The sequence below is a fragment of the Brassica rapa genome, unplaced genomic scaffold (genome assembly GCF_000309985.2).
Source record: "Brassica rapa cultivar Chiifu-401-42 unplaced genomic scaffold, CAAS_Brap_v3.01 Scaffold0258, whole genome shotgun sequence".
In the NCBI taxonomy this organism is placed as follows: domain Eukaryota; kingdom Viridiplantae; phylum Streptophyta; class Magnoliopsida; order Brassicales; family Brassicaceae; genus Brassica; species Brassica rapa.
The window spans coordinates 4,604-24,421 of record NW_022610202.1 but is presented as its reverse complement, the minus strand read 5'-3'; the positions used below and the strand labels follow the sequence as shown (position 1 = coordinate 24,421).

At 47.4% G+C, this 19,818-nt stretch overlaps 1 protein-coding gene across 1 annotated transcript; it reads right to left on the bottom strand.

Annotated features, from left to right (window-relative positions):
- Window positions 1–3,115: 3,115 nt before the first annotated feature.
- Window positions 3,116–6,481, bottom strand: LOC117129935. The gene is made up of 2 exons (XM_033283145.1): window positions 4,743–6,481; window positions 3,116–4,612 (listed from the first exon to the last, which is right to left on the bottom strand). The coding sequence occupies exons 1-2, from the start codon at window positions 6,202–6,204 to the stop codon at window positions 3,204–3,206; spliced, it is 2,871 nt and encodes a 956-aa protein (XP_033139036.1). The 5' UTR covers window positions 6,205–6,481; the 3' UTR covers window positions 3,116–3,203.
- Between the last annotated feature and the right edge of the window lie 13,337 nt (window positions 6,482–19,818).

The following is a 19,818-nucleotide window of genomic DNA, read 5'->3' as shown; positions in this document are numbered from 1 at the left end:
ACACACAAGACGTCAGCGGCTGTCCGGGGCTGTCCGTCAGCACACACATGACGTCTGTCGCTGTCCGTATGTGTCCATGTGTGTCCGTCAACACACACAGGACGTCCGTGGCTGTCCATCAGTACACATATCAGACGCTGGTCCTTGGACTCAGCACGCTGGTCCTTGGACTCAGCATGCTGGCCTTTCCCATGGACTGTTCTGGTAATTTTGGCCAACCTGGGCTGTCTGTTCAATACACACAGGACGTCTGTGGGTGTCCGTCAGCACACACAGGACGTCCGTGGGTGTCCATCAGCACACATAAGACTTATGTGGCTCTGTGTGTGTGTCCGTGTGTGTCCGTGTGTGTCCATCAGCACACACATGACATCCATGGCAGTCCATCAGTACACATATCAGCACGTTGGTCCTTGGACTCAGCACGCTGACCCTTCCCGTGGACTGTTCGGGTTATTCTGGCCCACGTGGGCTATCTGTTCAGTACACACAGGACGTCCGTGGGTGTCCGTCAGCACACACACGACGTCCGTGTGTGTCCGTCAGCACACACAGGACGTCTGTGGCTGTCCATGTGTGTTCGTGTGTGTCTGTCAGCACACTTAGGACGTCTGTGGCTGTCCATCAGTACACATATCAGCACGCTGGTTCTTGGACTCAGCACGCTGACCCTTCCCGTGGACTGTTTTGGTGATTTTGGCCCACGTGGGCTGTCTGTTCAGTACACACAGGACGTCTGTGGGTGTCCGCCAGCACACACAGGACGGCCGTGGCTGTCTGTGGCTGTCCGTCAGCACACACAGGACATCCGTGGCTGTCTGTGCGTGTCCGTGTGTGTCCGTGTGTGTCTGTCAGCACACACAGGACGTCCGTGGGTGTCCGTCCGCACACACAGGACGTCCGTGTGTGTCTGTCAGCAGACACAGGACATCTGTGGCTGTCCATGTGTGTCCGTAAGCACAAACATGACATCCGTGGCTGTCCATCAGTACACATATCAGCACGTTGGTCCTTGGACTCATCACGCTGGCCCTTCCCGTGGACTGTTTGGGTGATTTTAGCCCACGTGGGATGTGTGTTCAGTACACACAGGACGTCTGTGGGTGTCCGCTAGCACACACATGACGTCTGTGGCTGTCCGTCAGCACACACAGGACGTCCATGGCTGTATGCGTGTGTCCTTGTGTGTCCGTCAACACACACAGGACGTCTGTGGCTGTCCATCAGTACACATATCAGCACGCTGGTCCTTGGACTCAGCACACTGGCCCTTCCCGTGGACTGTTTTGGTGATTTTGGCCCACATGGGCTGTCTGTTCAGTACACACAGGACGTCTGTGGGTGTCCGCCAGCACACACAGGACGTCCGAGGCTGTCTGCTAGCACACACAGGACGTCAGTGGCTGTCAGTGTGTGTCTGTGTGTGCCCGTCAGCACACACAGGACGTCCGTGGCTGTCCATCAGTACACATATCAGCACGTTGGTCCTTGGACTCAGCACGCTGGCCCTTCCCGTGGACTATTCGGGTGATTTTGGCCCACGTGGGCTGTCTGTTCAGTACACACAGGACGTCCGTGGGTGTTTGCCAGTACACACAAGACGTCCGTGGCTGTCTGGGGCTGTCCGTCAGCACACACAGGACGTCTGTCGCTGTCCGTATGTGTCTGTGTGTGTCCGTCAGCACACACAGGACGTCTGTGGCTGTCCATCAGTACACATATCAGCACGTTGCTCCTTGGACTCAGCACGCTGACCCTTCCCGTGGACTGTTCGGGTTATTTTGGCCCACGTGGGCTGTCTGTTCAGTACACACAGGACATCCGTGGGTGTCCGGCAGCACACACACGACGTCCGTGTGTGCCGTCAGCACACACAGGACGTCCGTGGCTGTTTGTGTGTGTCCGTGTGTGTCCGTCAGCACACACAGGACGTCAGTGGCTGTCCATCAGTACACATATCAGCACGTTGGTCCTTGGACTCAGCACGCTGGCCCTTCCCGTGGACTGTTTGGGTGATTTTGGCCGGGCTGTCTGTTCAGTACACACAGGACGTCCGTGGGTGTCTGCCAGCACACACAAGACGTCAGCGGCTGTCCGGGGCTGTCCGTCAGCACACACATGACGTCTGTCGCTGTCCGTATGTGTCCATGTGTGTCCGTCAGCACACACAGGACGTCCGTGGCTGTCCATCAGTACACATATCAGACGCTGGTCCTTGGACTCAGCATGCTGGCCTTTCCCATGGACTGTTCTGGTGATTTTGGCCAACCTGGGCTGTCTGTTCAATACACACAGGACGTCTGTGGGTGTCCGTCAGCACACACAGGACGTCCGTGGGTGTCCATCAGCACACATAAGACTTATGTGGCTGTGTGTGTGTGTCCGTGTGTGTCCGTGTGTGTCCGTGTGTGTCCATCAGCACACACATGACATCCATGGCTGTCCATCAGTACACATATCAGCACGTTGGTCCTTGGACTCAGCACGCTGACCCTTCCCATGGACTGTTCGGGTTATTTTGGCCCACGTGGGCTGTCTGTTCAGTACACACAGGACGTCCGTGGGTGTCCGTCAGCACACACACGACGTCCGTGTGTGTCCGTCAGCACACACAGGACGTCTGTGGCTGTCCGTGTGTGTTCGTGTGTGTCTATCAGCACATTTAGGACGTCCGTGGCTGTCCATCAGTACACATATCAGCACGTTGGTCCATGGACTCAGCACGCTGACCCTTCCCGTGGACTGTTCAGGTTATTTTGGCCCACGTGGGCTGTCTTTTCAGTACACACAGGACGTCCATGGGTGTCCGTCAGCACACACACGACGTCTGTGTGTGTCCGTCAGCACACACTGTGATAGAACCAAAATATGGATCACTCTTTCGGTATGGTTGATATGAACTCAGATCTGAGAGGATTGAGAACTGATGGATCGAGGGGTGACACTAAGGGTTGCTACCAGACTTCGATCGTTGCCGTATGTGACGCACCGGTCCAACAAAAGAAGGATCGAAACTTGGAGATAACCTCACCAAGAAACTAAGAAGTGTTCTAAACAAAGAACAATGAGAGAAACTCATAAAAAGGGAAATACAATCTGTCTATTTGTGGCTCTAAGGCCTTATTTATAGGATTACAAGTTGTAGAAATCCAAAGAAGAATTTGCTAAAAACAAGACATAGAAACTAGAAATGAAGACTTTGACTAAAGACCGAAATTAATGATTTTTGTTGAATTCTTTTTCCCATGCACGACCAAGACTTCCTTGCTGACTCCCTCTTGGTATACTTGATGAGAATGTGCTTTAAATGGACTGAGGAAAGGACTGGTCGGATTTGGAAAGAAACAATCCCATAGTGAACTTTTGATGAACTTTTCTTTGGGCTGAAAAGGCCCATTTCGCCCAGCAGCTGAACCAGCTCCATCTTCAGTGTTACTTAGCTCATTCAGCTCCAAGCTAGTGTCATTTAGCTCACTCAGCTCATCCAGCTCCAGAGTAGTGTCACTTAGCTCACTCAGCTCATCTAGCTCAAAGTAAGTGTCACCTCGTCCAGCTCGTCCAAAGTGGATTCTAGCTCGACCATATGTCTTCAAATGTGAAGTTGGACGGGAAAGACAAGCCCCAGTATGGTCAGATCGGTCATCTGGCCATGGTTCCAGCCAAAGCTCCTTTCCGGACGTATGCGGGACTGTCCAGTACACTGCAAGGTCAGTCTGTCCGGTACGGTCAAAAATGTGAACCTCGGTTGAAATGTTCAGAACGTTCTGATCTCCAGGCTGGTTCGGCTCCATGTACTGATCCGTGGACCGCGGTGTATCATTCCCTCCTTCTTCAAAAGGATTTGTCCTCAAATCCAAAGTACCTATATCAAAAAACGATGAATTAGATACAAAGGAATTAAAATTCATGGAAAATTCAAGGAATGAAAAATATGGAAAGAAACTTCCTTGGAGTTTTGAAGTCATTTTCATCAAGGAATTCCAAGTACTTTGGCGTCCATTGGTGCTTGCTCTCCTTAGAAACTGATCATGCTTATCCTGTTTATTCAAAGCAACTAGAGAAACCACATCAAATCTGGTAAAGGAATAATCAAAGGGTTTCTCTATCCTTAAGACACCAAAAACAGGATCCAAGCACTTAGGATAATCATCAAGGACGTGGGCAAGCATTAAGCAAGTAAGCTGGTTGCCAAAAATTGATTTATCAATCTCAAAATCAGGCCAATGTGAGAAACTGTTATGGAAAGAAAGAGACAATGCCAAATTTGAAAAATTATCATCATGAACGAAATCAAAAGAATTCTTTGGCCTAAGAAATTTTAGTTCATGCTCTTTCCTACACCAAATCTCTTTCAAAGCACAGCTCAATGAAATCAATTCATGAAAAGGTTTGAGCAAAACGTTTTTCAACCAAGTAAGAATATGTTTTCTCTTTGAAATTCTCGGTTTCAAAACATTTTCATGAAGAGTAGAGGAAATCAACTCATGATCCTTAGAGTGCTTTTGTTTTGGACAGGAAGTTGACTGAGGAAACACATTTGGGTCATGGAGGATCATCAGCTCCAATTGTTTTTCATGTGGTGAACACTTTGCTGCCTCTTTTGTTGGGTTTTCTTTCAAATCATAAAAATGAAAGGAAGGAAGAAAACACAAGCTCCATGGGCACGACAATGGTAACATGTTTCCTGTCATGAAACTTAACAGATTCATCAGCACAAATAAATTTAGAAGTTTTAGAAATACCTCTGGTTTGTTGGCTGAATGAAGGAGGCAGTGCTGCCTTTGGTCTGGCCGGTTTTGGTGGATGGATCATAACTTCAAGATCCCATGGCCATTCCTTCTGATTTCGGTCTTTCTGAGAAGCTGGGAGATCCATCTGGAACCCTATGATCGGTTTTGGCTCAGGCCGCTTCTTTATGGGGCATGAATATCCTTTAGAAATCTGGTACTCGCGGATAGACGGACTGAAGAACCTCTGGTTTGGAAAATTCATAACTTCTTCATCCGTGAAGATTTTCATGCGATTCCAAGCCTCAGTGAATCCTTGATGAGTTGGCTTTCGAGTAAAATTGGATTCAAGACAAAAGACTTTCAGACTGTTGAGATATCCCTCTTGGACTGAACTTCTGTCGCTGGCACCAAGGTTGCCGGTTTGAACAACAAAGCTTCTCCAAATCTGAGGTTGTTGGGCACGGCCAGTGCTTTCATTCAGGGGCTGAACCTGTCTTTCCTGGATACTCAAAACAAACACTGAAAGACCAGGATCAAATATGCAAGAGAGATACTTGTTCAAATCAAAAATTAAGATATCATTTCCAAGAACAAGTAGCACACTTTTCAGCCTGTCAAGATGAAAATCGAAGTAGACATTACAGACAAGAATCTTATCAAGATATGCAACAACATTAATCTTTTCCAAAACGTGCATATCATTATCAACATCTGAACACACAAGCTTAAGTTCAGATTGAGAAACAACTATCAAAGACTCAAGACATTTTTCAAAGAATGTGTTGTAGACCAATATATCATCAACACTCAAATCAACAAAATTCTCACAAGATGATCTCAGAAAATTCCAAGTTTTATCATTTTCAAAACTCAAGAGATCAGGCTGCAAAACAGAATCACATAAATCAAGTTCACAAAAACCAGTTTCAGTTTCAAGTGAATTCTGTTCCAGCATCTTTTTAATTAAGAAATCGTCCAAGTCCAGAGAAGATGCAAACAAATCATCAGTGATCAGTCTATGCCTAGAAGAGTTCAGATCAAAGCTATTTTCTTTGAAAACAAACGAATCAAAAGATTTTGTAGCACAAAAATCAGTTTGTTTCAAATCAAGCTCAAGATACTTTTCAAAATGATCAAAAACTTTGCTTTGTTCCAGGGACTGATCAAAGCTCAAAATAATTTCAGAACTGATGCCAAGGTCATTTTGAAAACGTTGTTGATCAAGAAATTTATCAGGTTCAAAGATTTTAAAAGAATTAATCATGTTTCCAAAAACAGATTTTGAAAAACAATTTTCTTTTATCTTATCAAGACCAAAACGAATCACATCAAGAGAACTGATCTTATCAAACATGTCAGGCAGAGAAATAACTAATTCAGATTTCTCACAGTGCTCTTGAAGATCAGGAAACAAAGGGGCAGGAGATGAAGGAGCAGTGGTTGTGCCGGAATCAAAGCAAAGATGGCTCTCCATAAAGGTGGATATGATGCTAGTTGCTTCTTCATCAAAGACTGGATCAGGTTCGTCCTCCACATCAAAGATAGGTTATGGGACTTCATCCAAAGATATCCAAGTGTCAAGACATGGGCACTGATGTGGAATATCCAGTGGCTCTTCCTCAAAAACCTGTTGAGACAAGACAAGGCTACTCGGATGCTCCGGTTGCAAAACAGTTAGTTCTACATTAGCCTGTTCATTATCATTTATAAACTCAGATTCAAGATAAGGAAGATCACAACTTTCTTCACAAGACATCAAACTTTCAATTGGTTCTTCATCAGTTTCATCAAATATAGGTGAAGAATCTGAAAAATCTTTAAATTCTTCAAAACAGTTTTCAGATTCACCTTGGGTTTTATTACTGATGGAAAAGGATGGCTCAGCTACTGGGGCACGTGTGGATGTGCTCTTCTTTTGGCTCTTGCTGACGTCCTTGAGGGCTTTGTCCACACCCTTCACAAAGTTATCACAAAATTGTTGGACATCAAACTGAAGCAATCGCCTTCTTGGATCAGATTCACCTTTGGATGTATTGACATGCTCTTTGCTCCACCTGTTTGGTTTTTCCTGCACACTAACACACTCATCAAAATAATTCAAAGAAGATTTAAATGAAGATTGAGAGGCTGATGGTCGTGGGGATTTCTCCTTGGTATTTTTCCTTTGAAGACCAAACATTATAACCTGAAAATCTCAACACAAAAGTTAGGAAATAAAACCTCACACTCTCAAGTGTTTAATCTCACCCACTCAAGTGTTTCTCTCAGATTTAGGTGATCACACACAAGTTTCTACTCAATGTTCTAAGAGAACAAATCAAAGAATCTCAATGGGCAAATCCAAGCAAACAAGGGAATTTCTCAAGATAGAAAGATAAGAATTTTTTTTTTTTTGATTTTTGAAATCCGTTTTAACCACCTCAAAGGCTGGATTTCTCCTCAGCCAGCAGGCTGTCTCTTCCACCACCAATCCACAAAACAAACTTTGAAATTTTTCTATATATTTTTTTTTGAATCAAATCGTAAATCTTTTTTTTTATATGGATGGTAATGAGGGGCCCGGATTTAAGAAAGGTAGAAGAAGAAGTGTTTATAAGAAAATAGAAGATGAGAAAGATGAATGAAATAGACAATACCGGAAGAGTGGCTCTGATACCACTTGATAGAACCAAAATATGGATCACTCTTTCGGTATGGTTGATATGAACTCAGATCCGAGAGGATTGAGAACTGATGGATCGAGGAGTGACACTAAGGGTTGCGGAATAGCCCAAAGATACTACCAGACTTCAATCTTTGCCGGATGTGACGCACCGGTCCAACAAAAGAAGGATCGAAACTTGGAGATAACCTCACCGAGAAACTAAGATGTGTTCTAAACAAAGAACAATGAGAGAAACTCATAAAAAGGGAAAAACAATCTGTCTTTTTCGTGGCTCTAAGGCCTTATTTATAGGATTACAAGTTGTAGAAATCCAAAGAAGAATGTGCTAAAAACAAGACATAGAAACTAGAAATGAAGACTTTGACTAAAGACCGAAATTAATGATTTTTGTTGAATTCTTTTTCCCATGCACGACCAAGACTTCCTTGCTGACTCCCTCTTGGTATTCTTGATGAGAATGTGCTTGAAATAGACTGAGGAAAGGGCTGGTCGAATTTGGAAAGAAACAATCCCATAATGAACTTTTTATGAACTTTTCTTTGGGCTGAAAAGGCCCATTTCGCCCAGCAGCTGAACCAGCTCCATCTTCAGTGTTACTTAGCTCATTCAGCTCCAAGCTAGTGTCATTTAGCTCACTCAGCTCATCCAACTCCAGAGTAGTGTCACTTAGCTCACTCAGCTCATCTAGCTCGCCCAAGCAAGTGTCACCTCGTCCAGCTCGTCCAAAGTGGATTCTAGCTCGACCATATGTCTTCAAATGTGAAGTTGGACGGGAAAGACAAGCCCCAGTATGGTCAGATCGGTCATCTGGCCATGGTTCCAGCCAAAGCTCCTTGCCGGACGTATGCGGGACTATCCAGTACACTGCACGGTCAGTCTGTCCGGTACGGTGAAAAACATGAACCTCGGTTGAAATGTTCAGAACGTTCTGATCTCCAGGCTGGTTAGGGTCCATGTCCTGATCTGTGGACCGCGGTCTATCACACAGGACGTCCGTGGCTGTCCATCAGTACACATATCAGCACGTTGGTCCTTGGACTCAGCACGCTGACCCTTCCCGTGGACTGTTTGGGTAATTTTGGCCCACGTGGGCAGTCTGTTCAGTACACACAGGACGTCCGTGGGTGTCCGCCAGCACACACAGGACGTCCGTGGCTGTCCGTCAGCAAACACAAGACGTCTTGGCTGTCCGTGTGTGTCCGTGTGTGTCCGTGGGTGTCCGCCAGCACACACAGGACGTCCGTGGCTGTCCGTCAGCACACACAGGACGTCTGTGTGTGTCTGTCAGAACACACATGACCTCCATGTGTGTCCGTCGGCACACACAGGACGTCCGTGGCTGTCCATCTGTACACATATCAGCACGCTTGTCCTTGGACTCAGCACGCCTGTCCTTGGACTCAGCACGCTGGCCCTTCCCGTGGACTGTTTAGGTGATTTTGGCCCACGTGGGCTGTCTGTTCAGTACACACAGGACGTCCGTGGGTGTCCGCCAGAAAACACATGACGTCTGTGGCTGTCCGTCAGCACACATAGGACGTCCGTGGCTGTCCGTGTGTGTCCGTGTGTGTCCGTCAGCACACACAGGACGTTGGTGGCTGTCCATTAGTACACATATCAGCACGCTGGTCCTTGGACTGAGCACGCTGGCCCTTCCCGTGGACTGTTTGGGTGATTTTGGCCCACGTGGGCTGTCTGTTCAATACACACACGACGTCCGTGGGTGTCCGCAAGCACACACAGGACGTCCGTGGCTGTCCGTGGCACATAGAGGATGTCCGTGGCTGTCCGTGTGTGTCCGTGTGTGGCCGTGGGTGTCCGCCAGCACGCACAGGACATCCGTTGCTGTCCATCAGCACACACAGGACGTTCGTGTGTGTCCGTCAGCACACACAGGACGTCCGTGTGTGTCCTTGTGTGTCCGTCAGCACACACAGGATTTCCGTGGCTGTCCATCAGTATACATATCAGCACACTGGTCCTTGGACTCTGTAAGTCCCGATCCCGGCCGCCTAGGCCGCGGTCGATGCCTCACGTCGCTCGGTTTACTTCCTTGTCGAACCTTTTAATTTTTGCCCTTTATTTATAATATCGCCTAAAGACGAGGGCTAACTTAGACCTTAGTTAAAGACTTCCCTAGTCATTAATAGCCTAGATCCTTTCATTAGATACAAAGGAAATTATTCTCTCGTTAACCATTGGTCTAAAACCAATCTAACACTTGTCTGGTCGAATCACCTTAGCCTTGGTCAATTTACTCAACTACCAATTAGCTTAAAGGTCAATCCTAAACCCAAACCAAGCTATACGATTCTGAGGTTCCATTCCCCTAAACCATTCTATCTAGATCTACATAAGTAAATGCTAGATCATACTTTTGCCACATCTTTGGAGCTTATTAGGTAATCGGTCCTCCATTGACTCAAATTGCTCTTACTTGACAGCTGGACCATGATCAATCAATGATCTTACTTATGGTCCTTATCTTGACTCCTGCATCAAACAGCTCCCCTAGGTACTTAGTCATTCAACCAACCATCCCGACAGACATAAGTAACCTTTGAGAAGTCTATGAAAGGAAAAGGATATACATCTGGCCTTTCTCAGATCATGCACAATCCGAAATCCTTTTGCCTTATAGGCAATAGTACCAAGTCCATATTCTGGACTGACAAAGCTCATTAGATCCTAATTCAATCAACCAACCATCCTCACATGACTTGGAACTCATGAGTCATAATCTGGTCTGATCGGCCTTGGGACTTAACCAGACAACATATATGATTTGTTCATACCAACCGATGCATTCATTAATCAGGTTAGGACCGACACCTTGAACCATCATTCAGAGGTCAGGTCGTCCATACTCAACCATGATCAGATCTTACACGGCCTTCCTTGAACAATCACACTTAGGCTCAGTATCTATGGTCTACGACACATAGTACTAGCCACACACTTCGTCATAACTCTCAGTCAATCTCGAAGCTGTCAACACCAAGGTTTATATCTAGAAGCATCACATCAATACTCTTACTCCAGCAGCGTGATTATCCATACTGGTGTTCGGCCATCGAACCATCGTTATGAAACATGATCCAACCACTAGACTTGATAAGCCATCGTCCACTTAGCATGTACTGATATAACCGGCCTTCCATTGCCATCATGTGGGTCTACGCCCTACATAAGGCATATGGCGCCTATCCTACTCGCCAACCCGAGGTTGATTGTAAGATATCCTACTTAGCCTTTGCGGCTAGAACCATCCAACCATAGTCGGATCGTCCATAGTCCCGTCTAACCGTCTGGTTGAGATCTAGGTGCGATCGGCCACTAATAAGTCCAGCCCAAAGGCTCACGGACCTTCTTACCTGATCCAACCCAAAGCCTGGATCCATACCACATAGTAAGGCCCAAGCCCAAACCAGATTGCCTTGCAACCGATCAGACCTTGCTACGTAACACTCCGGTTAAACTAACTGTCCGTTCGTTCGACTATGCAGCTGCGGACTGTCCACTTGGTTCGGCCTAAGCCTTGAACCATTGGCACTGTTTAGAAAACACACCCTTTGGGAACTAGTACCCTTTGGACACACGTGCCTCTTGGCAACTCATGACCCTTGGCAACTCGCACCCATTCAGATGTTCCAACCGTTCGACCTAACCGTCTCCGTGCATGTGTCCGGCCTATGGCCAAAGGACCACGCCTTAACCTACAAAAGTCATGAACCATTGTGACTGTTCAGGGAAGGGTTTCAACCGTTCAGAACAGAACCGAACCTCCCCTATCCAATCGGATCACCTGAGGCCGGTATAGACCATGCACGCGCCTAACTCGACGGTTATGGACCGCGACCGCATTACTCAACCAGAACCACGGTTATAACCAATCCCAACATATCCACAAGGCCAAGACAATGTACAGAAGGAGTAGAAGAAGAATTAGATGAAAATTATAAGAAGAATGGGACACAATCTAAACGCCCATGGCTAGACCGGTTCGGACTGCCCGATGGTCTTAGCCGATGAGTCGGTGGTTACCCCACTGACCCTATTGGATTGAACCACGGCTTTGTAGTCCTTATCCAGACCTTTCTCTATACCCTGGGTATTCATAACCACACGGCCTCCTCTCTCCTAAACTGTTCTCCTTGCCGGAGGTACTAAACCACCACAACCGACCCTTTTCGGCCGATCTCTCTCTCTCCCTTTCTATTTAGCCTATGCCTTTGGTTTCTCACGAAACTGATTGAATGCCTTGATATCTGGTCGTGCATCCTTTATATAGGCAACCAAAGGTCATGTGCGAAGAGCCACATCCCTTCGAAGCATCCTTCTGGGACATATCTTGTCCATCGATTACAATCAACGGTCCAGATCTTACCTGTTCGGATATAGAAGGCTCCAGACCTTCTAGGCACGTCCAACCCAAGCCCAGACTTGGTACTCAATCCCACGGCCTGCCCACAAGAGCCCAACGACTCATGGACCACATGGCTGGACCTCATGGCCTGCCACTTATCCGGACCCGGACCATCGGCCCGAAACCCGAACAGTCTGTCAAGCTGAGATAAGCTGACTCCCAGCTGCCTCAGCTGATTGAGCTAGTAGCCCAGCTAGTGGAGCTGACCTAGTAGTGGCCGAGTTGGAGTGAGCTTAACCTAGCTTCGTTGAGCTAGTCGAGCTACCCGTTCACTTCGTCCAGCTAGCATCCTGACGTCCTTAACCCTCTATCTTGGCCATGGAATGCCTTCTTTAAGGTCCTAAGACCAGCTGGTAAGTTTCCTCGAACCATGGCTTTCCCGACAATCCTATCCAGGATTGGGGGTGTGACACACTCAGCACGCTGGCCCTTCCCGTGGACTGTTTGGGTGATTTTGGCCCACGTGGGCTGTATGTTCAGTATAGACAGGACGTCCGTCAGTGTCCGCCAGCACACACAGGACGTCCGTGGCTATCCGCCAGCACATGCAAGACGTCCGTGGCTGTCCGTGTGTGTCCGTCAGCACACACAGGATGTCGGTGGCTGTCCATCTGTACACATATCAGCACGTTGGTCCTTGGACTCAGCACGTTGACCCTTCCCGTGGACTGTTCGGGTGATTTGGCCAACGTGGGCTGTCTGTTCAGTACGCACAGGACGTCCGTGGGTGTCCGTTAGCACACACAGGACATCCGTGGGTGTCTGTCAGCACACACAGGACGACCGTGGCTGTCTTTGTGTGTCCGTGTGTGTCTGTCGGCACACACAGGACATCCGTGGCTGTCCATCAGTACACATATCAGCACATTGGTCCTTGGACTCAGCATACTGCCCCTTCTTGTGGACTGTTCGGATGATTTTGGTCCACGTGGGCTGTCTGTTCAGTACACTCAGGACGTCTGTGGGTGTCCGTCAGCAACCACAGGACGTATGTGTGTGTCCGTCAGCACACACAGGATGTCCGTGGCTATCCGTGTGTGTCCGTCAGCACACACAAGACGTCCGTGGCTGTCCATCAGTAGACATATCAGCATGTTGGTCGTTGGACTCAGCACGCTGACCCTTCCCTTGGACTGTTCGGGTGATTTTGACCCATGTGGGCTGTTTGTTCAGTACACATAGGACGTTCGTGGGTGTCCGCCACCACACACAGAACGTCTGTGGCTGTCCGTGTGTGTATGTGTGTGTCCGTCTGTGTCCGTAAGTGTGGGAACCGAAATTTGCACTGTCGATTTCCGTTTAAATAAGGAAACTAGGAAAACCCTAATTTCCCAGAGGACCCGGATATCTGCTAATTACCACACGTCAACTAATCAGAACACCAGAATAACAACGATAAAGAATAAGAAATCGAAAAAGAGAGCAAAGAAGATCTTATTCCGAATTTGCGTATGAGCGTTTACAACAAGGTATAAGCCTGGGCTCGAGAGCTGTCGGCGAGATTCCTAGTTCTAGCAACCCTAAGACGGCTAAACCAAATTGAGTCGCAGCTCGAAATAACAAAAACAGAAAATTGCCTAAATTGCTCTAAGTGCAAAGTTTGCTCTGAAAAAATCCTCCTCCATGCTCCTCACCTAGGACTCCTTATATACTAGCTCCAAGGTCGGTTTACGCTTTTACTCTTCTGCCCTTAAGCCGTCATAGCATAAAAATGGAGATATTCCATTTTTCCCGATCTTCACAATTATCTTCAAAACTTCCGTATTTATCCGCGGAGACTTGACATTTATTCTTCCTTGTGGGCCAAGCGTAAACCGTGCTGCGGTTTACGGTCTTTCGGTTAAGAAATCGTTGGATGGGCCTCAAGTCGTGTTTTAGGTCCCTTTGGGCCGTCTTCCGACTCGACACATTTACTACGAATTTTCCGCGGTTTCTAATCCGCGAAGTTTGATCGATGAGTTAGAATAGCGGAAAACACGGACTGAGCTTGCTACGGTCTTCGGGAGATAGCATTCGAGGATTTGACAAGAATGCATGGATTGATGTCTGTCGATGTTCGGAAGAGTTCAATCGCTACACAGCGACCGAACTTCGGCTCGAGCCCGGTCGCTACGTAGCGACCGAGCTTTGGCTTGAGCTCGGTCGCTACGTAGCGACCGAGCAGGATGATCGCTCGGTCGCTACGTAGCGACCGAGCTTTGGCTTGAGCTCGGTCGCTACGTAGCGACCGAGCGGGATGATCGCTTGGTCGCTACGTAGCGACTTAGCGGGACGATCGCTCGAAAAGTACCAAAAGACCGTAAACCGCAGGATTTGACGAGAATGCATGGATTGATGTCTGTCGATGTTCGGAAGAGTTCAATCGCTACACAGCGACCGAACTTCGGCTCGAGCCCAGTCGCTACGTAGCGACCGAATGGGACGAGCGCTCCAATGCTATCTCTCAAAGACCGTAGCGTAAACCGTCGGACATCCGTATTTATCTGGATGCTATGTGGCGTAAACCGTCGGACATCTCGATTCTTTCTTCCGTAAAGCTTTTTCGTAAGGAAGAATCTATTTCGAAAAGTACTCTTCAGAGGAATTCTTATTTTCTTCCTCGGACGTTTTTAATGTTAAATTTGTCATAACCGTTTTTGACCCCAACAGTAAGCACACAGAGAACGTCCTTGGCTGTCCATCAATACACATATCAGCACGATGGTACTTAGACTCAGCATGCTGGCCCTTCCCGTGGACTGTTCGGGTGATTTTGGCCCACGTGGGCTGTCTGTTCAATACACACAGGACGTCCGTGGGTGTCCGCCAGCACACACATGACGTCTGCGGCTGTCCGTGGCTGTCCGTGTGTGTTCGTGTGTGTCCGTCAGCACACACAAGACGTCGGTGGCTGTCCGTGGCTGTCCGTGTGTGTCCGTCAGCACACACAGGACATCCGTGGCTGTCCATCAGTACACATATCAGCACGCTGGTCCTTGGACTCAGCATGCTGGCCCTTCCCGTGGACTGTTCGGGTGGTTTTGGCCCATGTGGGCTGTCTGTTCAGTAAACACAGGATGTCCGTGGGTGTCCGCCAGCACACACAGGACAGCTGTGGCTATCCATGGCTCTCTGTCAGCACACACAGGACGTCCGTGGCTTTCCGTGTGTGTCCGTGTGTGTCCGTCAGCACACACAGGACATCCGTGGCTGTCCATCAGTACACATATCAGCACGCTTGTTCGTGGACTAAGCACGCTGGCCCTTCCCGTGGACTGTTTGGGTGATTTTGGCCCACGTGGGCTGTCTGTTCAGTACACACAGGACGACTGTGGGTGTCCGCCAGCACACACAAGACGTCCGTGGCTGTCCGTCAGCACACACAGGAAGTCCGTGGCTGTCCGTGTGTGTCCGTCAGCACACAGAGGACGTCTGTGGCTGTCCATCAGTATACATATCAGCACGCTGGTCCTTGGACTCAGCACCCTGGCCCTTCCCGTGGACTGTTCGGGTGATTTTGGCCCACGTGGGCTGTCTGTTCAGTAAACACAGGATGTCCGTGGGTGTCCGCCAGCACACACAGGACATCTGTGGCTATCCATGGCTGTCCGTCAGCACACACAGGACGTCCGTGGCTATCCGTGTGTGTCTGTGTGTGTCAGTCAGCACACACAGGACGTCCGTGGCTGTCCATCAGTACACATATCAGCACGCTTGTTCGTGGACTCAACACGCTGGCCCTTCCCGTGGACTGTTTGGGTGATTTTGGCTTACGTGGGCTGTCTGTTCAGTACACACAAGACGTCCGTGTGTGTCCGCCAGCACACACAGGACATCTGTGGCTATCCATGGCTGTCCGTCAGCACACACAGGAAGTCTGTGGCTCTCCGTCAGCACACAAAGGAAGTCTGTGGCTGTCCGTGTGTGTCCGTGTGTATCCGTCAGCACACACAGGACGTCCGTGGCTGTCCATCAGTATACATATCAGCACGCTGGCCCTTCCCGTGGACTCTTCGGGTGATTTTTGCCCACGTGGGCTGTCTGTTCAGTACACACAGGATGTTCGTGGGTGTCCGTCAGCAACCACAGGACGTCCGTGTGTGTCCGTCTGTGTCCGTCAGCACAAACAGGATGTCCGTGGCTGCCCATCAGTACACATATCAGCACGTTGGTCCTTGGACTCAGCACGCTGGCCCTTCCCGTGGACTGTTTGGGTGATTTTGGCCCACGTGGGCTGTCTGTTCAGTACACACAGGACATCCGTGGGTGTCCGCCAGCACACACAGGACGGCGGACACCCACGGACATCCATGGCTGTCTGTGTGTGTCCGTGTTTGTCCGTCAGCACACACAGGACGTCCGTGGATGTCCATCAGTACACATATCAGCACGCTGGTCCTTGGACCAGCACGCTGGCCCTTCCCGTGGACTGTTTGGGTGTTTTTAGCCCACGTGGGCTGTCTGTTCAGTACACACAACACTTCTGTGGGTGTCCGACAGCCCACACAGGATGTCCGTGTGCCTATCCGTGGCTGTCCGTCAGCACACACAGGACGTCTGTGGCTGTTTGTGTGTGTCCGTTTGTGTCCGTCAGCACACACAGGACGTCTGTGGTTGTGCATCAGTACACATATCAGCACGCTTGTCCTTGGACTCAGCGCGCTGACCCTTCCCGTGGACTGTTCGGGTGATTTTAGCCCACGTGGGCTGTCTGTTCAGTACACACAGGACGTCTGTGGGTGTCCGCCAGCACACACAGGACGTCTGTGGCTGTCTGTGGCTGTCCGTCAGCACACACAGGACGTCCATGGCTGTCCGTGTATGTCTGTGTGTGTCCGTGTGTGTCCGTCAGCACACACAGGACGTCTGTGGCTCTCCATCAGTACACATATCAGCATACTGGTCCTTGGACTCAGCACGCTGGCCCTTCCCGTGGACTGTTTGGGTGATTTTGGCCCATGTGGGCTGTCTGTTCAGTACATACATGACATCTGTGGCTGTCCGTCAGCACACACAGGACGTCTGTGGGTGTCCGTCAGCAACCACATGACATCTGTGTGTGTCTGTCAGCACACACAGGACGTCCGTGGCTGTCCATCAGTAGACATATCAGCACGTTGGTCCTTGGACTCAGCATGCTGACCCTTCCCGTGGACTGTTCGGGTGATTTTGGCCCACGTTAGCTGTCTGTTCAGTACACACAGGACGTCCGTGTGTGACACCCCTGATCGTAGATAACCGGAAATGACATGGTCGATGTTCACCTTAGACCAACAACCAAAGAACACAGACACTCCTATCGGATATTACTCTAGGCTTTTCAACCCGATAAAGCAATATTCGATAGTTAGTTCATCCCGGACAAGGACTAATATCATATGAGAACTCGTGATTTATAAACATCTTTCATACATTATTTAGCTACTTTAAACATCTTACAAACTGTTATAGTTTACCCTACGGCCTATCGCCCAACAACGTTTTAAGTAAATATACATCAAAACGTACGTTGCAAGGACAACAAAATACTACCGCTGGTTGGCCGATCCTTCCGTCCAAAAGATTTAAGTGTCTCCCGCCCAAGGGTTACATGCACACACAAATGAGTCATGGGCAACTAGTTTACTCAGTGAATCTAGAATCACAACACAATCAATAATAAATCAAGCAATTATCAAATGCATATACATGATCATGCAAGTACTAGTACTATACTTTAATATCGATCATCATTGTGAATTCTTATTTTTAAACATCACTTCCACAACACCCGCCCGTTACCATAATCATATAATACAATATATAAACTAGACCCGAGAAACCACTAAGGCGAACCGAGACTAGTGAGTTAGCATCACCATCATTGTCGAATGTCCGGTATGAACAATCCGACACTGCATCGTCATGCAGTACACAGTCTCCAGGGAGCTACCCCATCATCGTGTCTTCATGACCTTGTTCCGTTCGCAGGACCAAGTCACGGTAATGCGGAGGCTTTAGGGATAGTGAATATAACAAGACTTCACATGATTTTACTTCCATAATTATTTCAAATTAATACATAATTAATCCTTAATTGATCATAATTTACTCCTTAATTAATCTCATATTAATCTTTAATTAATGCAAGATTAATACTTAATTAATCATGATTACTCCTTAATTAATCTCAGATTAATTCTAAATTAAACCAGATTAATTCTTAATTCAACCAAATTAATCCATAATCAAAACCATGATTATTTCATAATTAAGATTAGTACTTGAGAACAAATACTATGATTATGATTAATCTCACTTTAACAAAAATAAGATTAGTACTTGAGAACAAATACTATGATTATGATTAATCTCACTTTTCTGTTCTTCTTTCTCTCTTTCTCTCTGAAATTCTCTAGGTTTTTCTGCAAGGTTCTGAACGTGGGAAGCAGCTGGAGAGGGGTTAAATATGAGGTGAGCTTGCTTCAGGTGAGGGTTTCACTCAGGACAAAGCTAAGCTGAGTGGGGACAGCTGGCAAGCTGCTTCAGCACTCTCAGCACAAGCTGCTGTCCTTTCCTTAACCTGAAGAAACTCCAGCCCTTTCATGTGCTTCTCACATGACAATCTAAGAAACAAGGCAAGCAGGCAGCTTGTGATTATCATGTGCCAGTTACTGAAGAAGCTAGGCAAGCAGGCAGGTGCAAGTCTAAGACTGAATAACTGCACAACCAGGCTGGTGAAGGACATAACTTAGTTCTAAAATTAATTCAGAAGTTGGTAAATAATTTTAAATAATTTTTCAACCAAATATTCCTTGTCTTTGGCTCTCGTCTTGTTCTCGGAAAATCTCTTCCAGCTTAATACAAAATTCGACCAAAATATTTAAGAATCGACAAAACTATCAAGTGAAGGTCTTTCAATCACAAGACAGTCCCTTCGAGAAATTAATCTACCGGGTCGATTTTTATTTTTATTAATCCTTGTTGAACCAACTAAAAAATGGTCGAGCGGGATTTTTCTCGACCAAAAATTTATTGGCTCATGAGGGTTATTACACTCTTCCCTCCCTTAAAAGAATTCGTCCCCGAATTCTCAAAATACAAGTGTACACCTTTTACTGGACGACTGGGGTATCTGAGAAGAGTTCTGGATAATCAACTCGGAACTTATCTTCATCCTCCCATGTTATAACAACTCTCTGTCGCTTTCCCCAAAATACTTGAACTTGCAAAATTTCCCTATTTTTCAATTTCTTGATACGACGCTCGCCTATTCGCAAAGGACCTTCAGGATAAGTGAGGTTAGGTTGCAAGTTCTCTGGTAGCTGCGGCTCGACCATATTCGGATATGGTATATGCTTATGCAGCATCGACACATGAAATACCGGATGCATAGGCATATCGTGTGGAAGTTCTAGTCTATAGGCTACTTCTGCAACTCTGGCGACAATTCGGTACAGCCAAATGTAACGAGTAGCTAGCTTCCCAATTTTTCCAAATCGATCCTTTCCTCTTTGTGCAGCTACTTTCAAGAAGACTAAATCATTTACTGCAAAAATGACTTCTCTTCTACCGCGGTCTGCATACTTCTTTTGTCGGTCTTGAGCCTTCTTCATATTGGCTTGAATTATCCTTACTTTCTCTGCAGCCTCATTTACTATTTCTGGACCAAGAATTCTTCTCTCACCAACTTCTGCCCAACATACTGGCGTTCTACAAGGTCGACCATACAATGCTTCATATGGTGACATACCAATACTAGAGTGGTAGCTATTGTTGTAGGAGAATTCTATCAGCGGCAAAAAATTTCCCACGGACCATTCCAGTCTAGGATACACAACCTTAACAGATCTTCCAGAGTTCTAATGGTTCTTTTGGTTTGGCCATCGATTTCTGGATGAAACGATGAACTCATATGCAAATCAGTTCCCAAGGCTTGTTGAAAGGCTCGCCAAAATTCAGCTGTAAAGCGTGGGTCTCGGTCTGAAACTATATTTGCTGGTACCCCATGAAGCTTTACTATTTCCTCCAAATACAGC